This window comes from Schistocerca americana, chromosome 2 (genome assembly GCF_021461395.2).
Source record: "Schistocerca americana isolate TAMUIC-IGC-003095 chromosome 2, iqSchAmer2.1, whole genome shotgun sequence".
Classification (NCBI taxonomy): Eukaryota; Metazoa; Arthropoda; class Insecta; order Orthoptera; family Acrididae; genus Schistocerca; species Schistocerca americana.
The window spans coordinates 693,389,700-693,414,031 of record NC_060120.1 but is presented as its reverse complement, the minus strand read 5'-3'; the positions used below and the strand labels follow the sequence as shown (position 1 = coordinate 693,414,031).

The following is a 24,332-nucleotide window of genomic DNA, read 5'->3' as shown; positions in this document are numbered from 1 at the left end:
GGAAGTAATTGTGCATTTTGTGCAAGAATTTTATTAAAAAATTAGGTATAGCAAAAGCTTTGTATATACTTTCTTTGGTTTCTGATATTATTTACAATAATTTTGTCATGATTTTACTTCTTAAAGACATTCTGGCCTGAGCTGCCAGAGTTAGCTGTTACGTGTGCATGAGGTGTGCTTGCTTGTGGGTGTGAATTGTGTGTTACTCTTATGCTGATGAAGGCTGAGGCCAAAAGCTTTTTTTAAGTGTGTCTTAATTGTGCCTTTCTGCAACTTATTGTGTCTTCTTTATAGTAAGTAGCAATCTATCTTTTCTTACATTGTTGATATTCCTACATGGGAGTTTCCATTGTTTGATTTCATGAATTAAAATTGTATGCACTCTAACCATCAGTACTGCACTGTTGGAAGTAGTTAATTTTTTCCATCTGCCCCTCATTTAATGCTTATAGCTTAGCGAGATTTGCAGATGGAGAATGATCCAGCAAGAGAAGTACTTGGGAAATCGGAACTGCACACTGATCTGTTGATGGCTATTTGGAATAATTTGCCAGGTCATGAGGTGTCATAAAGGAGATAGTTAAATCTTGCAGCTCATGAGGCACTAATTCTTTGTCCCACCCACCACTGATTTATCTACATGAGAAATGAAGTTGCTCACAACAAAGTGTTCTAAAGTATACTGAGGTGTGTGCATTACACACACACACACACACACACACACAGTAACAGGCTGCATTTCACAGAGAATCGTTCTTGCGATGTATATGCCATTCCGGGATGCAACCCAGCAGTGACTTGATTGAATTCCTACCGCTGGCTTCGTCGCAGACACTCTTGTCGCTTATTTAAATGGACTTTCATTTAGAAATATAAATTTCGTGTTTTGCAATAATTTTGATATGGTCGGTACAAATTGAATAGCATCTCTTGTAGGACCAACAGCTTCATGCTGGACATTAAATCATGTTGCAAGATGTTTACAGAGACCTCTGACACCATCACATGCACTTTCTCGGTGATCAGATGCTAAAAATATCCATTTTTTGTCTTAATGTGTGTACTATGTTTACCAAGCATACAAAGCTGAAAGTGGTTTTTAAAATGAAATGCTGCATCATCAGTTACATAATGTGCATATTCCAAGAAAGTTAAAAGCATGTGCATGTTGGCACTTGTGATGTATGCCAGTGGTAACTCTGAACTTCATTCTGCAAAGCAACGTGGTCTGAGATGTCACTGAATTTACTTCTGCTATGGCCTGTCTCTGAAACCTGCAGATACAATGATGATCTACTCCTTTCATGTGACCCAGTACCCAACCTTTGTAGCAAATTTCCCAATTCCACTGTCCTCTTCACCAACTCTCCTCTTTCCCACAATGCATAGGTTACATTATCATTACTATCCTGAAGGTGTAATGCTTAAATGGTCAGCCTCTTCAGTGCCAGGACACACTGCACACTCCTGCAACTAGCATTTATTTTGGGTCTCTTGGCATATTCTCAAAAACATCTGGTCCTTCTCTCTGTTAACTTGTTTCTTGTGGCACTGCTTATTTGGGAACAAATAAGTTTCAAGTACATGTGCATACTTCCTTCAATGGGTGGCATTTCACCCAATTTGATCATAAGGAGTAGAATTTGAGGGGCGAGTTTCTAAATTTAGGTTCTCCTTTTTCATTGGGAGATACGGTTTTCTTATTGATCTTATCATGTATCTTTTTATGTTTTCATCAATTTCAGTAACAGAGATAACACCAGCCTGATTAGGACTTTGCCTGCTGCAGTCTTCGTCACCACTTAGGTAATACTCTAGAGCAACATATAGCATATCATGCTTTGGATGCCCACAGTATGAATCTGGACACCGCCAAACACTTTTTTTTAGGCTTTTGAAATTAAAATAATGCGTTCAGGTTTTGAAACTACACTTCATATTGGATGCACGACACTACCTTCAGGTTCTGCACAAAGTGCAGCAACTTTATACATCATAAATTTTTGAAGATGTTGCCTGTGTCTAGCTTTTTTCAAGTTCTTCCACTTTCCTTTGTACGTACCATTTTCTTCTTGTGCTTCTTATCGTGCCTGGGCATTTAAGGGGAGATATATTGGGGGCTACAACAGAAATGCTAATACTCAAGGTGTCAGCTACTTTACACAGGGGTATATAAATATCTGCACTGTCTTCTTCAATTTTACATTCTGATGATGGTGATCGTTCCAATGGGTTATCACTAAATTTCTTGTTATAGGGACTGTAGCAGATCCTGCACAATGGATCTGATGGTAACACAGTTCAGGACAAAGATGTTTCTGCAATACCTCTGACAATTTCCAACAATTGTAAAGTGTCCTCCATTTTTCTTAACCACCACCTTCTTGTGTGTGTGTGTGTGTGTGTGTGTGTGTGTGTGTGTGTGTGAGAGAGAGAGAGAGAGAGAGAGAGAGAGAGAGAGAACATCCATAGAGGGAGCTTTGAAACAAAACATCTGGCAGGGCTCCAGTACTTCAGGTTTATTTGTTATACGAGGGTTGTACCAAAAGTAAGGTTCCCATATTTATTACAAATAGAAAACATTGTTTATTGTTATTAATTTATACATTGTGGAAAAGCTTACACTTTCGTATATTTTTCAATATAGTTTCGATTTTTTTCAACACACTTTTGAAGACGGTGCTCCAATTTTTGTATTCCTAAGTTGAAGTAGTCTCCTGCCAACCTGTTGAGGAAGCTTGTGACCTCTGCTGGGGCTTCATCATCCTTCTTGAAGGGTTTGCCACCTAAGTGTTCCTTTAGCTTGGGAAGAGGTAATAATCTCTAGGGGCTAAGACGGGGCTGTACGGGGGATGGGGCATAGCAGTCCACCCAAATTTGTTCAAAAGGTCCTGTGTTTGAAGAGTGACGTGGGGTCGAGCGTTGTCGTGAAGAAGTACTACTCCCTTCTTCAGTCGTCCTCTCCGGCGATTCTGAATTGCTCACTGGAGTTTTCGTCAGTGTTTCACAATATCTGTCAGTGTGTGTTGTTGTCCCATGTTGCACGAAATCGATGAGGAGTACCCCCTTCTGATCAAAAAACAAATTATTCGCCATAACCTTTCCTGCCAACTGTGTTAGTTTGAATTTGTTTGGTGGCGATGAACAGGAGTGATGCCACTGACAAGATTGTGGTTTTGTTTTGGGGGAGTAATGAAACACCCGTGTTTCACCTCCCGTGATGATCAGAGTCCAACAATTTCTCCTTGTTGCCTCCCCCTCACATTGTTGGAGAAGCTTGCGAGCGCAGTCAAGGCGTTGCACATTGTGTCAGTCACTCAGCCAGCATCTGGGGGACCCAGCGAGCACACACTTTGGGATAACCCATTGTTTCTGTTAAAGTTCTTTAAATTGTGCCGTATGAAGCTTCAGGAATGCATTCAGCAAGTTCACAAACAGTGACCCTCCAATCTTTGAGCAGCTCACTGTTGATCTTCTGGACAATCGCATCCGAAACCAGTGGTCATTCACTCCGTTCATCATCGTGAACTTCCGTGCAACCCTCAGCAAAAACCCTGCTCCATTTGCGGATGCACTGAATGGACATGTACTCTCCACAGTAAACCTTAGTCAGTTACCGATGAATCTCCACGGGTGGTAACTTTCTTGCGTGGAGAAAACGGGATAACTGCTCGAACCTCGCACTTAGCGTGAGCGGTGATCAACACTTCCATCTCTGATGGCTGCCAAGCCTACATTGAGCGACGTAGCAAATCGTGGATGGGCGGGCTCGAGCGTGGGGGAACCACTGCGCATGGCACTGTTGTCGGATTTAGCCTAGCACCTTCCCTCGAGGCTGTAGCTTATTGGGAACCTTACTTTTGGTATAACACTCGTACATTTTTAGCTCTCTACCATTTTAAAAGTTACTTAGAAAAACATAATTTTTTCAAAGGACTGTATCATTTACGAAAACAAAGATAAATTTAAAATGTTTATTTTCTTAACATGCGAGATATAGAAGTCTAAAGTATTTATTTTCCATGTCATGAATTGACATGTCCTGTATGTTCTGAGGTGAAATTGCACTACCATCAAATAATAAGAATTTCAGTCGTATCCCTGTTTAGTCCTTGTCAGATTGGACATGCTTCCAGCTGAAATGATTGGAAAAAATTATACTTCTGAAAATGGAATAAAATGGCTATGCAAGATTTTGAAAGTGTATCTTGCAACTTTTTGAAACCAACCAAATTTGAAAACTGTAAAACTCTTACCCTAAACTTCAAGAGATCATCATCTCATGTGTGTATTCTGTGTTGCAACAGTTCATCTACAGACTAACCTCGAAATGTTTCATGCTGTGCTTGCACCACACCATCCTCAGTAGTGCCACACAGCAGCAGTTAACATTTTCAAATATTGTCAAAATTGCATGTTAACAAAAAAAGCTGGAGATGATTGTGATTATGTGCATCATAGCTTTCTATTTGTTTTGGGATTATGTAAATAAGTTTAATATGTTAGTAAGTCAGAAATAAATATATAAAATTTATTGCTGTTTTCTGCGTTCTCCACCTTATTAGTTTTGGTTTTCATTTTCTTAGCCTTTTCCAGAAGTATGCATGTTGTGAAGTATTGCTGTATGGGGTGAAGTGCCTAAGATTTTTATCGAAATAGGGGCAGGTGGTCAGGGGACTGTACTACATGTGGATAATGGTCTTATAGTATTATCAAACTTAATCTTCAAAACATTCAATTGTTTGTGAAATTTGAACCTAATGTTATATAAGTTTTGACCTATATAATGCTGACAGTTTATGCGCTTGGCCGACAATTGAGTAATACAGAAAATTTTGATCAACCAAGTTTTTAGTTTGTAATATCCTTGTGTTAAGTCTTCTTGTCCCTTTAGTATTACACAGGTGAGTCATTCAGTTATTCCAGTGCCCGGACTTCAATATCACAAAGGTAAAAATTCTTTACTATTGGTACGTCGCAGTGGGGCAACAGCTAGCTTTGAAGGTGAGTGTAGCTCTAATATCCACTTTAAAGTTGGGGCTGATTAGGATGTTAAAGAAATGGCTAAAGGAAATGTCTTTCATATCCATTAAGAGTAGTCAGGAGTCATTTACATTGGTTTACAGTGAAGAATCAAAAAAATTTAAGGTAATTATTTTGTTTTTAAATACTTATTACTGATACCAAAATAGATCTCAACATCTGTTGAGGAAAAGGTAGTCTGTATTGGCTTGGGACAAAACAGTGTCTGCCATTAGCTACCGGAGCAGTTTCTTTGACAGGCAGGCATTGATATTCCATTTTTGAAATATTTTACTTACTATGCAGCACATTTTTATATTTACACTTAAGTTTAGATGTATTTTCTTTTGGATGTAAAAGTATCTTTATAATACTTCAAAATCAAAATATTGGTGCAACCAATACACAAGACTTTATTATTGAGGTAACCGATTCTTATTAGTGACAAGGTAGAATATTTCTGTCAACTGAAAATTAATATATGATGTAAGTCTGGGAAGTTTACTGTGCAACCATAGTTAAGGAATGTAGAAGGGAGAAACAGATTCCAAAAGATATTTGTGCCTATTGTTTTCACTGATTAGTGAAGATTATTTAATATGGCTTTTACAATTATCATAGTTTCTATTAGAGAAGATCAGGAATATGTGCAGAGTATTAGAGATCTCCAAAATGAGAACTGCTTTCAAGTGTATGTACTGCTGGAGGACTAGTAGTTTAAGAAACCATTTTTACAGGCTGCAAGTAGATATCTTCAGTAGAATAAGTATTTCTAAATCTGCAACGGGCCTCACGCTGTTCTTGGATGGACAACAGGAAATGCCAGGAGCAATGCATCAATTATTTGTCTTGTATTTAATCAGTAGGATTAAGTTTTGGCAATTGTCAGCAGCATGCAAAATCAGGAAGAATATCAAAATAATATTGATGTAATATAATTAGATATGTAAAAGTAGTATTTGAAAAGAAGCCGGTCATTTAGTTATTGATGTCAGTACTTTTGACAGTTCTGTCTGTGTCTTTAACAATGTGTGTGTGTGCGCATTCATTGAATATGTGTATGTATATATACATATGTTCCAGTTACTCCAGCTGTGTATTCCATAGAGAGCTCCAGCATATAGGATTAATCTTAAAATGGAAACTAATTAAAGCTAATCACCACTAACTTTTTTATTCTTCTTATAGATATAACTGGAAAGGGTTATAAATGTACATGAAATAATACAAGGTAGCATTTCAGTTGATTTTGCAAACTTGGGAAGATATTCATTGTACTGGCTTGATCTCAGTGACATTGAGAGTTACTCTGACAGTGCTACTGGTAGCAGTATATGTTATTGTCTACATATTTAAAAAGAAGAAAAGAAAACTTGAGTAAGACATAGTGATCTTAACATTTTGGTTGCACAGATGAGAAAATCCTCAATAATTTATACTGACAGTTATAATTTCGTGATGGAAACTAATGAATGTGGTTTAGTGTATGGTTAGATATTTAATTTCTTTGGTAATTTATATGTATGTAAATCTGCAAAGAAAGTGGAGTTTTACTTTTGTAGCAGCATTAAACCCACAGGAAGGATTAAGTCTGATTATGGAGTAAGAAATTAAGTTGAAGCTGTTCTCTCTTCCCTTCCATTATTATTTAAATTTATGAAAAATGTTAATGTAAAATTAAGTCTCTTTATGAATGTTGTCATTCAGTCAGTGTAGCCCTTAAATGATATGACATTAAGCCTCACTGTTTTCCATTGAAAAATATCTTGAACAATAGTTACTAAATGTAAGGTTCTCCAAAGCTCACAGCTTGGAGGTAAGTTGGGGAATATGTGGGGGGAATATCGATGAAGCAAGAGTTTGAAGGCTATGGCCAGTTATTAAACCAATGTATTTAGCACTTATTCCAGAAATGCTAGTAATATATATGTTGGAAGGAGATCCTGGGGTCCTGGTGGCCCCAGTGTCCTACAGTTGGGACTGTATTTATCATGACTACTACAACTCTATACATTACACAGACCAATGTATATCCATCAGCCCAAAGACGCAAAATGAGGGGTTTTGAGGGCTTCGTACGCCGAGCGGTAGTAATTGTACCAACAGATGAAGAGTTCAAGAGACGCATAGCTCAGCGTGAGAAGCTGGAAGGCAAAGATGTTCCTGATTCAGCTGTTCTTGAGATGAAAGGTAACTTATGTGGACTACTTTTTTTCACTATTTTACTAGGTCAAACAGTGGCCTAATGAATTCCTAAAATTTTAGTTACTTGCTTTCTTCTGCCCTGTTACGTTAATTTTTAACTTATCCTTTGTGGACTGTGAACAGGCCCGTTGATATAATCCTGCTTCCAAAATACCTTAGCTTCAGGTTTGCCATTCCCTCCCCTCATTGCCTTCTTCCCAGCTATCTTATTATGTTCTGATACTTTATTGTAGTTTTCAATCTCCTTGTTTCGGCTGTGCACTTACTACACACACACAGCTGTTTCAAGCCCATAAGCGTCTGATATATTGGGAAGTATATTGAGGGTACAAAGGAGTGTCAGTTCTGCTAGTTTTTGTGACAGTCAAGTGTAACATTAGGGGAAAAAAAACATTTCTTTTCATTATTATGTAATTGTATATTACTTATTACTTGCTGAATTTTTCTTTCCCCTTTTTTTTTTTTAAAAAAAAAAAAAACACTCCAAATTCCAGCCTTTGTCTTCTCAGAATATCAGATGATTTGGGCTCGAAAAGTGTGTGTGTGTGTGTGTGTGTGTGTGTGTGTGTGTGTGAGAGTGAGTGAGTGAGTGAGTGAGTGAGTGAGTGAGAGAGAGAGAGAGAGAGAGCGAGTAATTTGCATGTGGTTGTAATGACACAATTTTTTTCCAGCCAACTTTATGCTGCCGGAGGTTGGAGACATCTTCACTGAAGTGATTTACACTGAGCTTAATGAAGCAGAGTCTCGAACATTAGTAAGCCAGTATAACAGAGAAGGCAGAGATGCTGGATATGGCCAGCAAAATAAGCGACCACGATTTGATAATAGAGATAATCGTGATAACCGTGACAACCGGGATAATCGTGACAACAGAGATGGTGGTTATCATAGAGATAACAGGGAAAGGTCATCGTCCTATTCATCTTCATACTCATCGCAGTCATATCGTGGAGGATTCAGACCAAGAGGTTAGTAAATATTAAATTTCAGCTATTTTTCAATTTAAAAGTGTAGTGATACTTCAAAGCAATGATTAATATTTGTTATGGCTAGTGTTTAGTGCATTGGTATTATATATATCTTGCTCCCACATCCTCTTTTCAAGTGTGATCGTTAGTAAGCTTTCTTGAAAGTTTCTTCTGCTTGGGAATTGCACTTCGTGCGTTAAATTGTTCATCTACACATATTCTCTTGAATCTGGTTTCCTGAGAACCATAACAAACCTTCCCTTTCACTTTCTCTGCCAATTTTCTTAATGTTTGCTCTTGAGATGTGATGGTGATGTCCTTGTTTCCAGTTGGTGCCATTTGATATGCAATTATATCAGTTGTTTCTCATTTCACGTTAGTTAACTGCTTATTGTAACCAGAAAGACAATTGCCTAGACAATAGAAAATATGGTTTAACAACTACTTTTTAATAAACAGCTTTTTGATTCATCTGTCTGTTTTTGCAGAAACTTTAATTTTTCCGGGCATAGTCTTCGCTAGTTTTCTTCTTTTGTCTCTAAGCATTCAACAAATGATAGTGTTGAGAAGCAACAGCATTTTTTCAATGGTAATTCGTGCTTCTCTTATTTTTGATGTGTCTCGATGTTAACTTTCTTTTACACCCATTTTGATAATTACAAAATGTGCAGGACACTGATTTTTGATTCTGTAGCGTGAAAGGCCTGATTAACATATTGCAGAGCTCTTTCAAGTAACAATATTATGAATAGCAAAGTTGCTACTCACCATATAGCGGAGGTGCTGAGTCGCAGATAGGCACAACAAAAAGACTTGTCACAAATAAAGCTTTCGGCCATTAAGGCCTTCATGAACAATGCGCGCGCGCGCGCGCGCGCGCGCGCACGCGCGCGCGCGCGCGCGCACACACACACACACACACACACACAGCGCATGCACAAACCCAACTCTCACACACAACTGCATTCTCAGGGAACTGAAAGAGCTCTTTCGTGGGCATTCATAGTCCTGTAACCTGTGCTTGATAGCACTATACATAGAATTAATCAATTACTGATACTTAAAGGCAAAGACACTCTTGGCATATTGTGCGGTCAAAATACTTTGACTGGTTCTGTTTTCCGCTCGCTACAGTACGGACACGAGAACTTCAACCACCTGGGGAGAGAGAAGTGGGCCACGGAAATAAACAATACCGTGTGTGCCCTATCGTAGGGATCATTCAACAGCTCACAATTGATATGGCATGAGAGCGTAACATAAGAACACACTGATACAAAATTATGTTCACTTGCCGGTGCTCTGTTTATTTTACAAAAGCATTCCTACACACGTTCGCTTTCCACATTGGGCTTTGCCAGGAGTTGTGCAGTACCAGTAACCAAAAATTTGTAAATTCATATGCAGAAAATAGCTATTTCTAAATATCTCTGATAAAGTAGGTAGTTGGGATACAGTTCTCAATGAAATGGGATTTACTAAGTAATTTTGCATGTTGAAGCAGAATTTGCATCCATATTTGCACTTACCACAATTGAGTTTTTCAGGTCCCTAAGTTTTTAGTATTGTACCATAGTTCATCAGGCATGGATAAATTTTCTCATCCGAGAGCAAAAGCCATCTAAAACAGTAGATTTCGTCTTGCAAGAGTACTTCAGAGGGAGACAGGTGGAAAAACCATTTCCTCTGGTAGAGAAAGCTAACAAAGCTTTTTTAAGATTATGTATCCATTAATTGTCAACTACTTCAGGAGGGGAAGTAACTTTCTGGTTTGTACTCTATTTACTGGTGGTAATTCACAGAGGAAGAAAATCGTGGTTCCTGATATGGAACATTACAGCCAGTCACCTGAGCATTACTGTCAATAAAATTATGATGATGTGTTAAGAACTGTCACATCGTCATCCCCGTTTTCTTTATTTTGTGTGCATTACAATAATTTTTTTTTTATTTACCGTAGAATGTTGATTGGAGAAGAAATTGGTATTGCATGATGATGTTGTGAATTTTGAGAATTTCCTCCACCGTCACTCCCTTTAACTTCTTGTGTCTCTTTCACACCAGATTTACTGGTTCAGCTTTCAGCCTCCTATGTTTTAGTTTTTCAGGTCTTTAGTATCTGTTTACCTTGCCATGAATTGTGGTGTGGATGTTGTATATGTTCTTGCGTTATAGCCCATTTTTGCAAAAGTTGCAATACAGTGTCATTAGATTATGTTGCAATTGAAAGTTGACATAATGAAATTGTTGAATATAAAGTGCCTTTGAAAGTGGAACATTAAGTGTTGTACTCAGTTTGGGCTCATTCTTCAAGTAAATTTAGCACATGACAATTAATTGCATTACTGACATGACTGGAGTAATTTGTCACATATAATGTTGCATTTAGTTGCAGGTGAAGCTATTTTTTAGTTAATATAATGTACTCCATAGAATCTTTGCTTATGCTTCAAATTTATAAGGTGGCCCAGACAACAGGCAGCGTAGCAGTAGTTGGCAGCCAAGAGGTGGCGGCAGTGGTGGTGGTGGCGGCGGTGGTGGCGGCTGGAGAGACAGGTATTGTTTCTGTGATTTTCCTTGAAAAGTTGTACACAACTAGAGTAGTTTCATATATGTCCTCCCCTCTACCTGCCAAACTTCCTATTAATTAGTTAAACTAACCTTTTCCTTTCCCATTTCTATCAACATATTTTTTGGCATGTTGTTACTGTCATTATTACTTCTATTGAACTGTGTGAATCGGAGTACCAAGAAGTGTAGGAAGAAACATGAGAAAAAAGGGTATTCAATGGCCAGTTTTTGTTTTACTTTCTTAATAGATTATTATTAGTAGTAGTAGTATTGTGAAACATTATGCTACAAATCCATTAATATTTTTGCATGGCGTGAAAACAGTGCCGCAAAGTCAATGTTTAAACAAAGCACACACACACACACACACACACACACACACACACACACACACACACACACACACGCGCGCACACACTGCCTTCGGCACAACAGTAGACATTTGACAGTGTCCATATTTTCTGTTGGCATTTTGGACATTTCTCTCTTATGAATTTGAAGAACTTGTACAAACAAATTCCCAAATAATAATATTGTATTACTGTTTTGCTTGCTTCGACTGCATTGAGTGCACTTGCCATGAAGTAGGTAAACACCACACTTGTTCTGTTTCTACTATAACAGAACTGGCCTCTTTTAGGAAGGCCACAAATACATTACTGCCATTTTTTATGGGCTCTAATGGATACACCAATGTTTTTTCAGTAGTATAGACCAGCAAAATTTGCATTTTGTGATAGATGTGAATTCTGCACCAAAATGCAGATACACAAATATATTTCATAGCGAATTTTATCCACATGAGCTAGTTAATCAGTTCAAAATAGCTTCATTTTCCACACATAAATATTGAAGATTTAACCAATTTTCAGTTACTAGTATTGTACGTAATCCAGCCAAGCCCAGTTTGGAAAAATCTGGTGCATAAGAACTTGTTTAAAAATAAAAAGGGTACAAACACAACATATCAGTGTGCTTGGTGCTCTGGTGTCACGTCAGTTGTGGGTGGTTGAATGTTCCACACTACTGGCTATTAAAATTGCTACACCACGAAGAAATGCAGATGATAAACGGGTATTCATTTTACAAATATATTACACTAGAACTGACATGTGATTACATTTTCACGCAATTTTGGTGCATAGATCCTGAGAAATCAGAACCCAGAACAACCATCTCCTGACCATAATAACGGCCCTGATATGCCTCGGCATTGAGTCAAACAGAGCTTGGATGGCGTGTACAGGTACAGCTGCTCACGCAGCTTCAACACGATACCATAGTTCATCAAGAGTAGTGACTGGCGTATTGTGACGAGCCAGTTGCTCGGCCACCATTGACCAGACATTTTCAATTGGTGAAAGATCTGGAGAATGTGCTGGCCAGGGCAGCAGTCGAACATTTTCTGTATCCAGAAAGGCCCGTACAGGACCTGCAACATGCAGTCGTGCATTATCCTGCTGAAATGTAGGGTTTCGCAGGGATCGAATGAAGGGTAGAGCCACGGGTCGTAACACATCTGAAATGTAATGTCCACCGTTCAAAGTGTCGTCAATACGAACAAGAGGTGACCGAGACGTGCAACCAATGGCACCCCATACCATCACGCCGGCTGATAGGCCAGTATGGCGATGGCGAATACACGCTTCCAATGAGCGTTCCCGGCGATGTTGCCAAACACGGATGCGACCATCATGATGCTGTAAACAGAACCTGGATTCATCTGAAAAAAAATGACATTTTGCCATTTGTCGTTGAGTACACCATCGCAGGCGCTCCTGTCTGTGATGTAGCGTCAAGGGTAACTGCAGCAATGGTCTCTGAGCTGATAGTCCATGCTGCTGCAAACGTTGTCGAACTGTTTGTGCAGATGGTTGTCGTCTTGCAAACGTCCCCATCTGTTGACTCAGGGATTGAGGTGTGGCTGCACGATCCATTACAGCCATGCGGGTAAGATGCCTATCATCTCGACTGCTAGTGATAAGAGACCGTTGGGATCCAGCACGGTGTTCCGTATTACCCTCCTGAACCCACTGATTCCATGTTCTGCTAACAGTCATTGGATTTCGACCAACACGAGCAGCAGTGTCACGATACGACAAACCGCAATCACGATAGGCTACAATTCGACCTTTATCATAGTCGGAAACGTGAAGATACGTGTTTCTGCTCCTCACACGAGGCATAATGACAATGTGTCACCAGGCAATGCTGGTCAACTGCCGTTTGTGTATGAGAAATCGGTTGGAAACTTTCCTCATGGCAGCACGTTGTAGGTGTCGCCACCGGCGCAAACCTTGTGTGAATGTTCTGAAAAGCTAATCAGTTGCATATCACAGCATCTTCTTAGTGTCTGTTAAATTTCTCACCGGTAGCACGTCATATTCGTGGTGTAGCAATTTTAATGGCCAGTAATGTATTTAAGATACGCGTTGCATAATGCAACATAGTACTCAACCATGGGACCTAACTTTTTGTAACAAAGAAATGCTTATGTTTGTTTGTTAGTTCAAGTTCAGAAGGTAGTATAATGCTGATACTTTTAACAAGTCAGTTGTATTATTATTATTTATTTATTTTTTCCCAAAGAAGTGAAGCGACTAATCGTGGTCCATCATGGATTTGGATTATGACGTTTATGGCACCAAATTACACTCGCTAACGTCTGATGGAATAGCCAATAGTGCCCGCACCCTGTGCTATAGTGATTGGAAAAAAAAAAATCTCCAACATTTTTTTCGCTGCGCGGAAATTCTTCCCCAGCGGAAAAAAAAGTTATCTGGTTCTATGTCTACACTAAGTGCGTTGTAGCGTTGTCATGCATGGGTGGTACAGGTATGAGTGCCCACAAAAGGGCGAAATTAATATTCTGCATAGTTTGTAAATATTAAATTAGGCAGGAAAAGACACATCATGTCCAGGAACATCTTCAATCCGAGACTCATTCAGTTCACCATTGGGAAGATGTTGCTGCCCTTCAGTAGTACCGCCATCTTTTGAAATCTTAAATACAGCCAAATGAAGAAAACAATGGCTATTTTGGGAGAAAAGGGTGTCTGCGAAACCAAACATATGTCAAAAAATTCTCAATCAGTCTTAAACAGTCAAAGAATTAAAGGCTTTTTTCACTTGTGTAGCATGACAGCCTTTTAAATTTGTGTGTCTAATCATTTGTAAAACAAATAGATGCGAATTATGCCAAAATGTACGTGAATTTTCCAGTCAGTAGTCATTAGTTATTACATTAAGTACTTCCTTGCTCGTGTGAAAGTAAACTTCTGTAGTATTTCTTGACAGAATTACGCTCAGCAAGCTTGCAGTGGTGATTCCCATGGTTGCAAATTTAAAGAACTAGGTTTTGTTTTCTGGTTCCCACAAAGTGTGCTGGGATGTTCCCTGCTGTATTTGACAAATTATTATGTAATGTAGCAATTCAGATGCTGTAGCGTACAGATATGAAATTATTGATGTGTTATCTGGAATATATCTTCCCCCATGATATCTTTCTTTCTTTCTATCCTGGGCTTCATGTCCTGTGTAGTCTGGCCTATGCTGAAAATGGAAATCACACTTATTTATGTCCAGCAAGCTACCAAATAACAGAAATCAATTTTTGGAGACATGAACCTGTTTCCCCAACTCATAAAACTTAGAACATCCCGTATACAGCTGTATGCAATGTTGATTTGTCAACTGCATTTAGTATTACAAATTTGTAGACAGTTTAGGGCCAGCTCTCTTTAAGACTTCAGACCAGACCCTATAGCTGAGCAGGTTCTTTCCTTTCATGACATAGTCCCTTATCTTGGTGTGTGCTATTCCATGCAACAAATGTGTCACAGAGGCAGGAGGCGCAGCTGCATGGAGTAATTGCCAAACCAGCAGGAGCTGCAAAGTGTGACCTTACTGCCAGCACTGCCCTTTCATGCAGAAATGCTACGTACATCATGCTCAACATGCACAGGCAATAGAAGTTCTCCACACAGTTTGGATACAAAAACTCCCTAAACCTACAAATACAAATTGACTCACTGTTCGGTGATCATCATTTGTTGGTACTATAAACATTGTGCAGCACATCATTTCGCTGCATTGGTATGTTAAACCTTGGTAGAACTAATTGGCTTGTTCCCTTACCACCATACAGCAAGACCTTCAGAGGTGGTGGTCCAGATTCCTGTTCACACCGGAACCTCTAATACCTAGTAGCACATCCTCTTGAATTAATGCATTCCTGTATTCGTCGTGGCATACTATCCACAAGTTCATCAAGGCACTGTTGGTCCAGATTGTCCCACTCCTCAACAGCGATTTGGCATAGATCCCTCAGAGTGGTTGATGGGTCACGTCATCCATAAACAGCCCTTTTCATTCAATCCCAGGCATGTTTGATAGTGCTCATGTCTGGAGAACATACTGACCACTCTAGTTGAGCAATGTCATTATTCTGAAGGAAGTCATTCACAAGATGTGCATGATGGGGTTGTGAATTGTTGTCCATGAAGACGACTGCCTCGCCAATATGCTGTCAATATAGTTGCACTATCGCTCGGAGAAAGGCATTCACGTATCATACAGCCATTACGGCCCCTTCCGTGACTACCAGCGGCGTATATCGGACCCGATGCCACCCCAAAACAGCAGCAAACCTCCACCTTGCTGGACAATGTGTGTCTGGCATTCAGCGTGACAGGGTTGCCTCCAAACACGTCACTGATGATTCTCGTTGAAGGCATATGCAACACTCATCAGTGAAGAAAACATGATGCCAATCCTGAGTGGTCCATTGGGCATGTTGTTGGGCCCATCTGTATCGCGCTGCATGGTGTCGTGGTTGCAAAGGTGGACCTCTCCATGGGCGTCAGGAATGAAGTTGCGCATCATGCAGCCTATTGTGCATGGTTTGAGTCGTAACACAGTGTCCTGTGACTGCACGAAAAGCATAATGTCAGGGTTCCTCTGAGCCATAATCCATAGGTAGCGGTCATCCACTGCATCCCTTGGACGGCCTGAGTGTGGCATGTCATCAACAGTTCCTGTCTCTCTTTATGTCCTCCATGTCCGAACAACATAGCTTTTTTTTTCACTCGGAGACGCCTGGACACTCCCCTTGTTGAGAGCTCTTGCTGGCACAAGTAACAATGCGGACATGATTGAACTGCGGTATTTACTGTTTAGGCATGGTTCAACTACAGACAACACATGCCATGTACCTCCTTCCTTGTGGAATGACTGGAACTGATCGGCTCTCGGATCCTCTCCATCTAATAGGTGCTGATCATGCATGGTTTTTTACATCTGTGGGCATGTTTAGTGACATCTTGGAACATTCAGAGGGACTATGTGTGTGATACAATATCCACAGTGAACATCTATCTTCAGGCATTTTGGGAACTGGGGTGATGCAAAACTTATTTTCATGTGTGTATTTTAGACATTGGAGCCTCTGTTGCAGAAATGACACAACCATTGCAAAGACAAATTGACATCACAAAAATGGTCAAAATTGAGTTCATCTTCATTATTTCACTGTTGATGTACTAAACTTACTCAGAAGATAGTCACTGGCTTTCCAGTTCACATTGCTGGGCAATTCCATGTCAAATCAACAAGTGCCACAACCTGACCCTCTCCGATTTTTTTTGAAATTAAGTATGCGTATATTACTCATAAATCGTTACACAAATTAATTTTTTCACATTTTTCTGACGAAAAGTTACTGAGTAATGGACCTTCAAAAATTGAAAAGATGACAAATTTTTGACTCTCAGAACAATGTTGTTTTCTTTACAACTCGTGTTCTAATTAAGCTAGAACAACAAAATTTACTTCATTGGAAAGCTCTTTTAAAGAGCTTTTATATGATACCAAACATCATTAGTTTAATATATAGATACACATTGTTTATAAAAACAACATTGTTGAATTTATCGAATTTTGAAAAACTATATTTTTAAAATTCTCAAAAAAATATATGTGAAAGATATACTTCACATCTACATATTCTGAAAGTTTCAACTTGGGATGAGCATGGGATCACTATCAAAAGCAATTGTATGTTAAGGGTGGTCCTTGAAAAATTCCTAAAAACTAAATTATTTTAGATATTAGGCCTACTTCTCACCAGCTGTATGTTGTTGTAAAATGTGGAAATTAAAAATAACTTATAATTGACAAAAGAACATATGTTTTATGCCTCTGTAATTAATAAATACTAAATGAAAACTTAAAAATATAAATAAATAAGCGCAGAAGAATGAATACCTGAGATCAGACCTAAATTCAGTTAGTAATTACTATTATTTACAAATAGGCGTCCTATTAGTGCACTTCTTGATACTTTGAACTAATCAGTCTGTTGCACATCAACATTTCTGCACTGTATAACTTATATGTTCGCCCTGTAGCAGTTTCAGGGTTCACGATTGCCACTGCTTCCCTACTGATTATGGAAAGAATGTCTGGATGACCCGGAAATGTAAAAGATGGTGATGGTCCATGTGGATGTAAGAAACCAACTGTGATTTCAGGTTAACCAACAGTGTCCATTATAATCACAAGCAACATATCCTTTTATGTCTTTGAACAGTATTGTATCACTGTCAGAAACTGTCACCAGTTCAATTTTACTATCATCAGAGTTTGAATACACTTTTGCTATTATTTTGTCCTTGCTAAAAGTAATAAGTGTGAAGTTTTTGTGTCCTTACAATTTTGCAGCATTTCTCAAATGTCTCCACAAGCTTCATTTCTTCATTTTTGTGATCTTCTTTAGTATCATACTTGAAGTTCATTCCTTCTATGTTATCCTTGGCAAACATATAAAGTTATTTTGGTGTCATTATTTGATCACTGTATGGCCTTTGCAGACTTGGTCGAGCCGCAAGTCGTTTAACTGTTCCACCAACACCAGCACTAGCTCCCTTCCCATGCGAGGTGGCTGGAAAATGCCATTCAGCTTCAGTTTGGAAATCTTCATGATGGCTCAGGGTGATAAAGTTCTTCCTATTTTTATAATGAGCTGCTGCTTTATCATAGAAATAATATATTTTTCTTGGTTTTCTACCGAATTTAACAGTCAGGGAGTCCATCAAGTACGATTGGAACAAATGCACAGCAACAGTGTCATGTGTTAGGCATTCTGATATGATTACAAGACTTTGTTCCCATCCTTGTAATAAGCAACAATGGGATGAATCGTTGCTTGCATGTTTGTCCAGTGATAGCCTTGAACTTCGTCCTGGATGACAAAGGAGTAATTCTCAGAAAAGTCACAGATCGCTAAGACCTTGCCTTCAAGTTCATTTCTCAGTCTCTTTTGGAAGGTTGATTGTTGACTAGCAACAAATGAATGTCGTGTAAGCGATTTTAATTTATCAAAAAAAAGAAAAGAAAAGAAAACAATCAATAAAGTTTGTTTCTAGAGATGTGTGATCAACAGAAACCCATTTCTGATTAAGTTATATTATCAATATCGTTAGTATTCAACAAATCTTGTAAAAAATGTCTTAAATGTTTCTGGGCCAAGGCAGAATTTACATTCATCAAAATGACAAGCAGATAATGACGGATTACATACAACTCTTGCAATGCAGTCTTTGTAAGTTTTTATTGGATTATCTTCATCCTTTGTCAGCTGAGGAATGTTACATCCAGTCTGCATCAGTTTCGAGTTTTGATCGGTAGTACACACGCAGACACGATGTGTACCACTACTTCCAGCTAAAACACAATTTTTGGGACGTAGGTGCTCAAACTTCGAAAATCCAATGTGGAGCTCTGGATGGTTGTCTTTAAGGTTCGCATAAATTTCTTTCAAATTACTTAAAACTAGCTGTTTTTGTACTTGCTGTTTTTCTCCATTATCTCTCACAAGCACAAAATCTTTTTTCCCCAGCATTGCCCTGCTTATCTCATCAGAACAATAAAAGTTTCTAACAAAATCAGCAGTTGTTTGATCAAGAGTCGTGCCAGGTTTTGGGTTTAGTTAAGACAAGATTCCATTGGCCTTCACCAAATCTTTTACTCTTCGAGCCATGTAATTTGTTACATTAAATTCATCTTGAAGCATCTTAACACTCCAGCTTTTAGGTAAAATGGTAAGAATTTCCATCTGTTTACTTCGAGATGTACATTTACGAAATTTATCTTTTAGCTGACTGATCATCTCAGATTCTGCATGATCATGTACCTCTTCTTCTTTTTCGGAAGAAAGCAATACTACCTTTGTTTGAATTGTTGAAGTTAATTATTTTTTCCTTAGGATATTTTGCTTCACACAGTCGTTTCTTCTCAATTGGTGATTCACCAACGGACTGCAAAGAAGCATTCAACCTTTCTAAGGCCTCACTCGCTGCAATGTCTTGTACGTCACTATCACATAAAACCCTTTCACTTTCTTGTTTCACTATGGAATACAGTAGATCATCATCATTTTCTGTGCTAGATGTATCACAGATTTCTACTTGTGCAATTTTTTTACGACAGTTGTCACACACTTTTTGATTAAAGTTGAGAAAGGTTTTCTTGCTATCATCCATTGTGAAACGGGCCGTAAGTTTTTCTTGTGGTTGCTGTGGCCCTTTTCATTAAATTGATTGCAGCACAAAGCTGAAGTTTTAGGCATTTTATGTTTCTCAAGTGAACACTCATTTAAAAAAATGTTCTTGAAGTTGACTGCCCCAGCTTTCTATATTAAATACTACACCATATTACTTCTCTATTCTTTCACTTCCTGCAAAAAAATATTTCATTATGTTAATAGCATGCAAACATTAGCTGGTTGTAGGCATACAAACTTAAAGACTCTTGTGAGGTTTGTACAAAAGTACATTCAAGCTAGATTCAAAACACATTTCAGAGTGATTAATTTCACTACAGCTGCCTCACAACAAAAGAATGTGTGGGTCACTTTCAGCAATAGGTGAAAATTGCTGACAATATTAACCAGAGGTCAAATACTGAATAGATTGCAGATAGTAACACCAAAGAATCATTTTATATATAATTTTTAAAATGAGAGATAGCTTCCTTTTTTCCCCCCTGTGGTTTTACAGCTATTAATAAATAGGTAGCACTAAAGTTTAATAAGCAGTTATTCATTTCAGAAGTACAATTTGTGGACCATGTAACAAAATCTAACACTAATATTTTCATGTGTAGCAAAATAATAGAAATTCACCTATCTGACTGTGATTTTGGAGAGTCGTGGTACACACAAAATTGCTTTTGATAGTGATCCCATGCTCATCCCAAGTTGAAACTTTCAGAATATGTAGATGTAAAGTGTATCTTTCACATTTATTTTTTTGAGAATTTTAAAAACACAGTTTTTCAAAATTCGATAAATTCAACAATATTGTTTTTATAAACAATGTTTATCTATATAGTGAACTAATGATGTTTAGTATCATATAAAGGCTCTTTTAAAGAGCTTTCCAATGAAGTAAATTTTATTGTTCTAGCTTAATTAGAACACGAGTTATAAAGAAAACAACATTGTTCCGCGAGTCAAATTTTGTCATCTTTTCAATTTTTGAAAGTCCATTACTCGGTAATTTTTTATCAGAAAAATATGAAAAAATTAATTTGTGGTACTATTTATGAGTACTATAGGCATACTTAATTTCATTTAAATCCGAGAGGGTAAGGTTGAAAACGATGGTTTCATTTGTTGATTTGACGTGGAATGATCCTGCATTTAAAATCGCAATTATGGATATCATGTAGCATACTTGATCCAGATGTAATGTAGTGTGACAAAATTTTTTGCATTTCATCATGTAGTTGGTAACCACGTATCAGGAACATGATGTAAGGATTTGACATGAATGCAGTATAAAACAGAATGTATCTGTAAGTAGGGATCTGAAAATACAGCATCTAATTTAGTAAAATTAGCATTTTTTTCTGACATTATTAGATATATAAATTTTTCAGGACCTGGTTACTTCCTCATTGCATTGTATGTCGTATCATTCAGTTGCCGTCTGCTTTATAAATTATTATTGTTTAATCACTCTATTTGATGAAAGAAAGAAAACTGATATTTTACAATATAATTTTTTAAACTTTGTATGATTCTTTCTTTTTACCAATAAAAATGCAAAGCTAAAGACTATGTACATTAAGATTGTTATATATGTGTGTAACTATTGTGTTGTAGTAAGAAGAAATCCACTCACTGTTGACATTGTTTGTTGGAGTAAACAACAAATCTAAATAATGTTTAGCAAACAGTTCATAGTCTTGTTCAGTGAGAATGGCACTCAAAACCTTCATAGTATCAACTTGTTCTTTTTCTGTTAGCTGTTTTTCAGTGTTTCAGTTTCAGCTGTTTCTTCTTTATTGTTTAAAATTAAAGTTCCCTGATAAAATGTCCAAGCAAAAGCCTCAAATCCTATAAGCTTTGGTTCTTTGTTTCTTGGCAGAGCCAGTTTGCTCTTTGTAGAATTAGTTGCCTTGCCAAACACATCTTTGCATACAGCTTGATGCAGTGTTTAAAGCAAACAGTACTTGGTGTGTAGCCTGTGAAAGCTGTCCTTCACATAAAAAATGCCCGATTTAATTCTTAGTTATTAAGTTTTTGGCAAAGCATTCAAATAATTGGATACTTTGAGTCTTCTACTAAAGTTAGAAGCACAAAAACCATATATGTGTAAATTCTATTCACATCTGTCAAATTTTGTATAAAATGTGCACCACAATTACTACTTTTATTTGTGGCAGCTCAAAGAAGCCAGTAATACCTAAGAAGTAGCTTTGCAAATGGAACACTGATCAAACCGGCTGTTCCACCAAGAAACAGGAAGTAATGGAAAAAGATAAACTTACTTTGAAATTTCGTTCTTAGACTGCAGTAATTTACATTTGCACTTTCTGGTGTTTATGATCAGTGACTTTACTATTGCTGTAACTTTATTTAAATCGGACTTAACAGTTGTTCAACTTCCGATAATCAAACGGAGCGTACAAGCCCAACACTACACATTTGGCAATCAGGACCATCAGAGTTTCATAAAGTGTCATATAAAGAGCATTGTCACTAACAGATGCACATACAGCATCGTATTGCACCTTGTGGTCATAGTGTGTTTCTAGTATTGTTCGAGAACAGTTCGTTGCATTTGCCGATTCTGGGAATTTCACAGCAGCAGGAACAACTTCGATTTTTTTGCATCCGACTACTGAAGAAGAAAACAAAAATAGCATCCCATGCTATCTGTTGTTTCATAACGAAGGAAATTCATATTTCTGGCACGGATAACTTCACTACTGACTTCTTGCAGTCAGAAGCAATTCTAGGAGTAAACAAAAATCATACAACACACAGAACACAATCAATGGAAAATAATTGTAATTGTTTCATATGTTCTAGGAATTGCTTTCGGCACTGTTGTTGGAGTAGGTCTGATTTTATGATTTCATTTTATTCATTGAAAAACAAGCTTGCAGTGATAAAAATTAATGATTTTTTTATATAAAACAGTCGCAATTTTTATTTGTATGAGATTCACATTAAGGCAAGTACTCCTGTCATGTGTGTTTGTGACATTGTGTGTGATGCTTGCTGTATGTGAACTGCTGCAGTGTTATGACTGTAATGTAATGTAAACTCACAAATATTTCGTAGTTACTGATGTATCTTGTCAGTATAGCTGGTGCCAAATTTGAAACTAATTGCACTTGTGAAACTCTGAAGTAAACTGTGTAAGTGATGAGTAGCATAGCAATTTTAAAGACTTTCAAAATTTTGTAACTGCAGCTACTTTCCCATTTGCCTGTTTATAAAGGACAACATACTTCATAATAACAAAGGATCAAGCACGTTAGCATCCAGAGCACTTGACAGAAGGATGAAAGGTGTGTGTAAATGTGTCCAGAGCACACAGGGACAGTAGTAGTGGTACATGTTAACAATTCCACAGCAGTCAAAGGATTAATAATTGTAAAGGGAAAAAATAGATTCCACACAGCTGTTCTTAGATGACTGTTCGACATTGCCGATAATGGAATATTAACAGTGGATGAGTAAGTGGCATTAATGTTGCCCATGTTTCGTTTGACCAGGGAGAGAACAGGACTGCTGGCAGAATTTAAACAAAACCCTCCAGCTCTGTATTTTCTGGCCACCATCTAAGGTTAGTGCCCCCTCAAGGTCTATAGAGGATAATCGTGGTATTTTTGTTTAGGTTCCCCCCTCCACCCCCCACCATTCTCTGCCCTGTCCCTTAGAACAAGGCATCAAACACACTCTGAACAGCCAAACAAATCTCTGATTGCAGAACATGGATGTAGTACTGGCCATTACATGCAATACGAAAATGCCGAGATTGTGGTGTGCAGTTCCCGTTACTAAGTTATTATGGAAACTGTTCAAATTAAACTATTAAGTTACTATACTAATAGAAGCATAGGTGTCACTAGTCATTTACAGTGTGTTTTTTTTTTTTTTTTTTTTTTTTCTGCAAAGGTGTCAGTTGCCGTGCAAAACAGTCTTTGCTCAGTTTGTGCCTTGAATATTATTGTGTGGTCAACAGTGCTACCTGGCTGAATTCTTGTAAGTTATTTGAATATTCCGTACATTGGGAGAAGATCAAGTTTCACAATTTGATAATTGTTTGACACTCAGTTGTATTTGGCATTCCTTGTACCAACTTTGCTGGGTGGCATTGCAATTTTACTCCAAAGCAAAATCCCCTGTGATGCTACCATGATATCAGATACCCTTGTATTTGGACCACCATTTAAAAATTACAGTAGTTCAAAATAACACCTTTTGCATGCTGCACATCGTGTGTAGCATGAAGAGACTTCTTTTTTTTAACTACTGTAATTTATTTAGAGCTGCTGCAAAGTGGACAGCACCAGAAACTTGCATTTAAAAATTTTAATTAGTAGACATTGTTTTCATAAATCTTCCTATTATTATTATTATTATTGTAGGCAGCAACATTCTGGAGGCTACCGTAGTGGAGGTGGAGGAAGTACTGGTAGCAGTCATGGTGGTAGTAGCTGGAGAGGTGGTGGCGGCGGTGGCGGAAGCGGTGGTAGCAGTCATGGTGGTGGCAGAGGTGGTAGAAGTGATTCAGGACGTGGTGGCTATGATCGTAATCGTCCAAGTGGGAATCAGAACCGCAGCCAGAGTTCTGGTGGCAAAGTAAGTTCTTTTCTGCCTTATCTGTTAAGTTGGCAAATTTGTATGTGTGTAATTGTTAAATAGATTGGATGGGATTAAAGTTGTTTCAAAACTAAAACTTCTCAAAAGCTAAATACTTGGCATTATGACGTCACAGTTGTAAGTATTCTTTCCTTGCACTGTGGTTGTAAGTTAAAAGTATTTTCATGTAATGCCTCTGAGTTAATATTTATGGGCTATTATAAGTAGGTCAATGTTTATTGCACTGTATCAGAATTTAAAATTTCAAGAGCAAACATATATTGTGATTTCTCATTGCTGTTCAATATAAAGGCTCCACTGCTATTAAAACAAGCAGTAATGGATGATGATAATTTTTCCCCAAATAAATAGCATAATTATTGATTTTACAGTGGCGAGAAGTGGTG

The 24,332-nt window shown here is 37.9% G+C and overlaps 1 protein-coding gene across 1 annotated transcript in view; it reads left to right on the top strand.

The window, feature by feature from the left end:
• LOC124593217 (heterogeneous nuclear ribonucleoprotein U-like protein 1) overlaps positions 1-24,332 on the top strand; it is a 134,194-nt gene that overhangs the window by 89,869 nt on the left and 19,993 nt on the right. The window contains exons 11-14 of the mRNA XM_047131907.1: positions 7,044-7,212; positions 7,899-8,195; positions 10,658-10,751; positions 23,712-23,925. Coding sequence (XP_046987863.1) covers positions 7,044-7,212; positions 7,899-8,195; positions 10,658-10,751; positions 23,712-23,925 — 774 coding nt within the window. The remainder of the gene's footprint in view (positions 1-7,043; positions 7,213-7,898; positions 8,196-10,657; positions 10,752-23,711; positions 23,926-24,332) is intronic.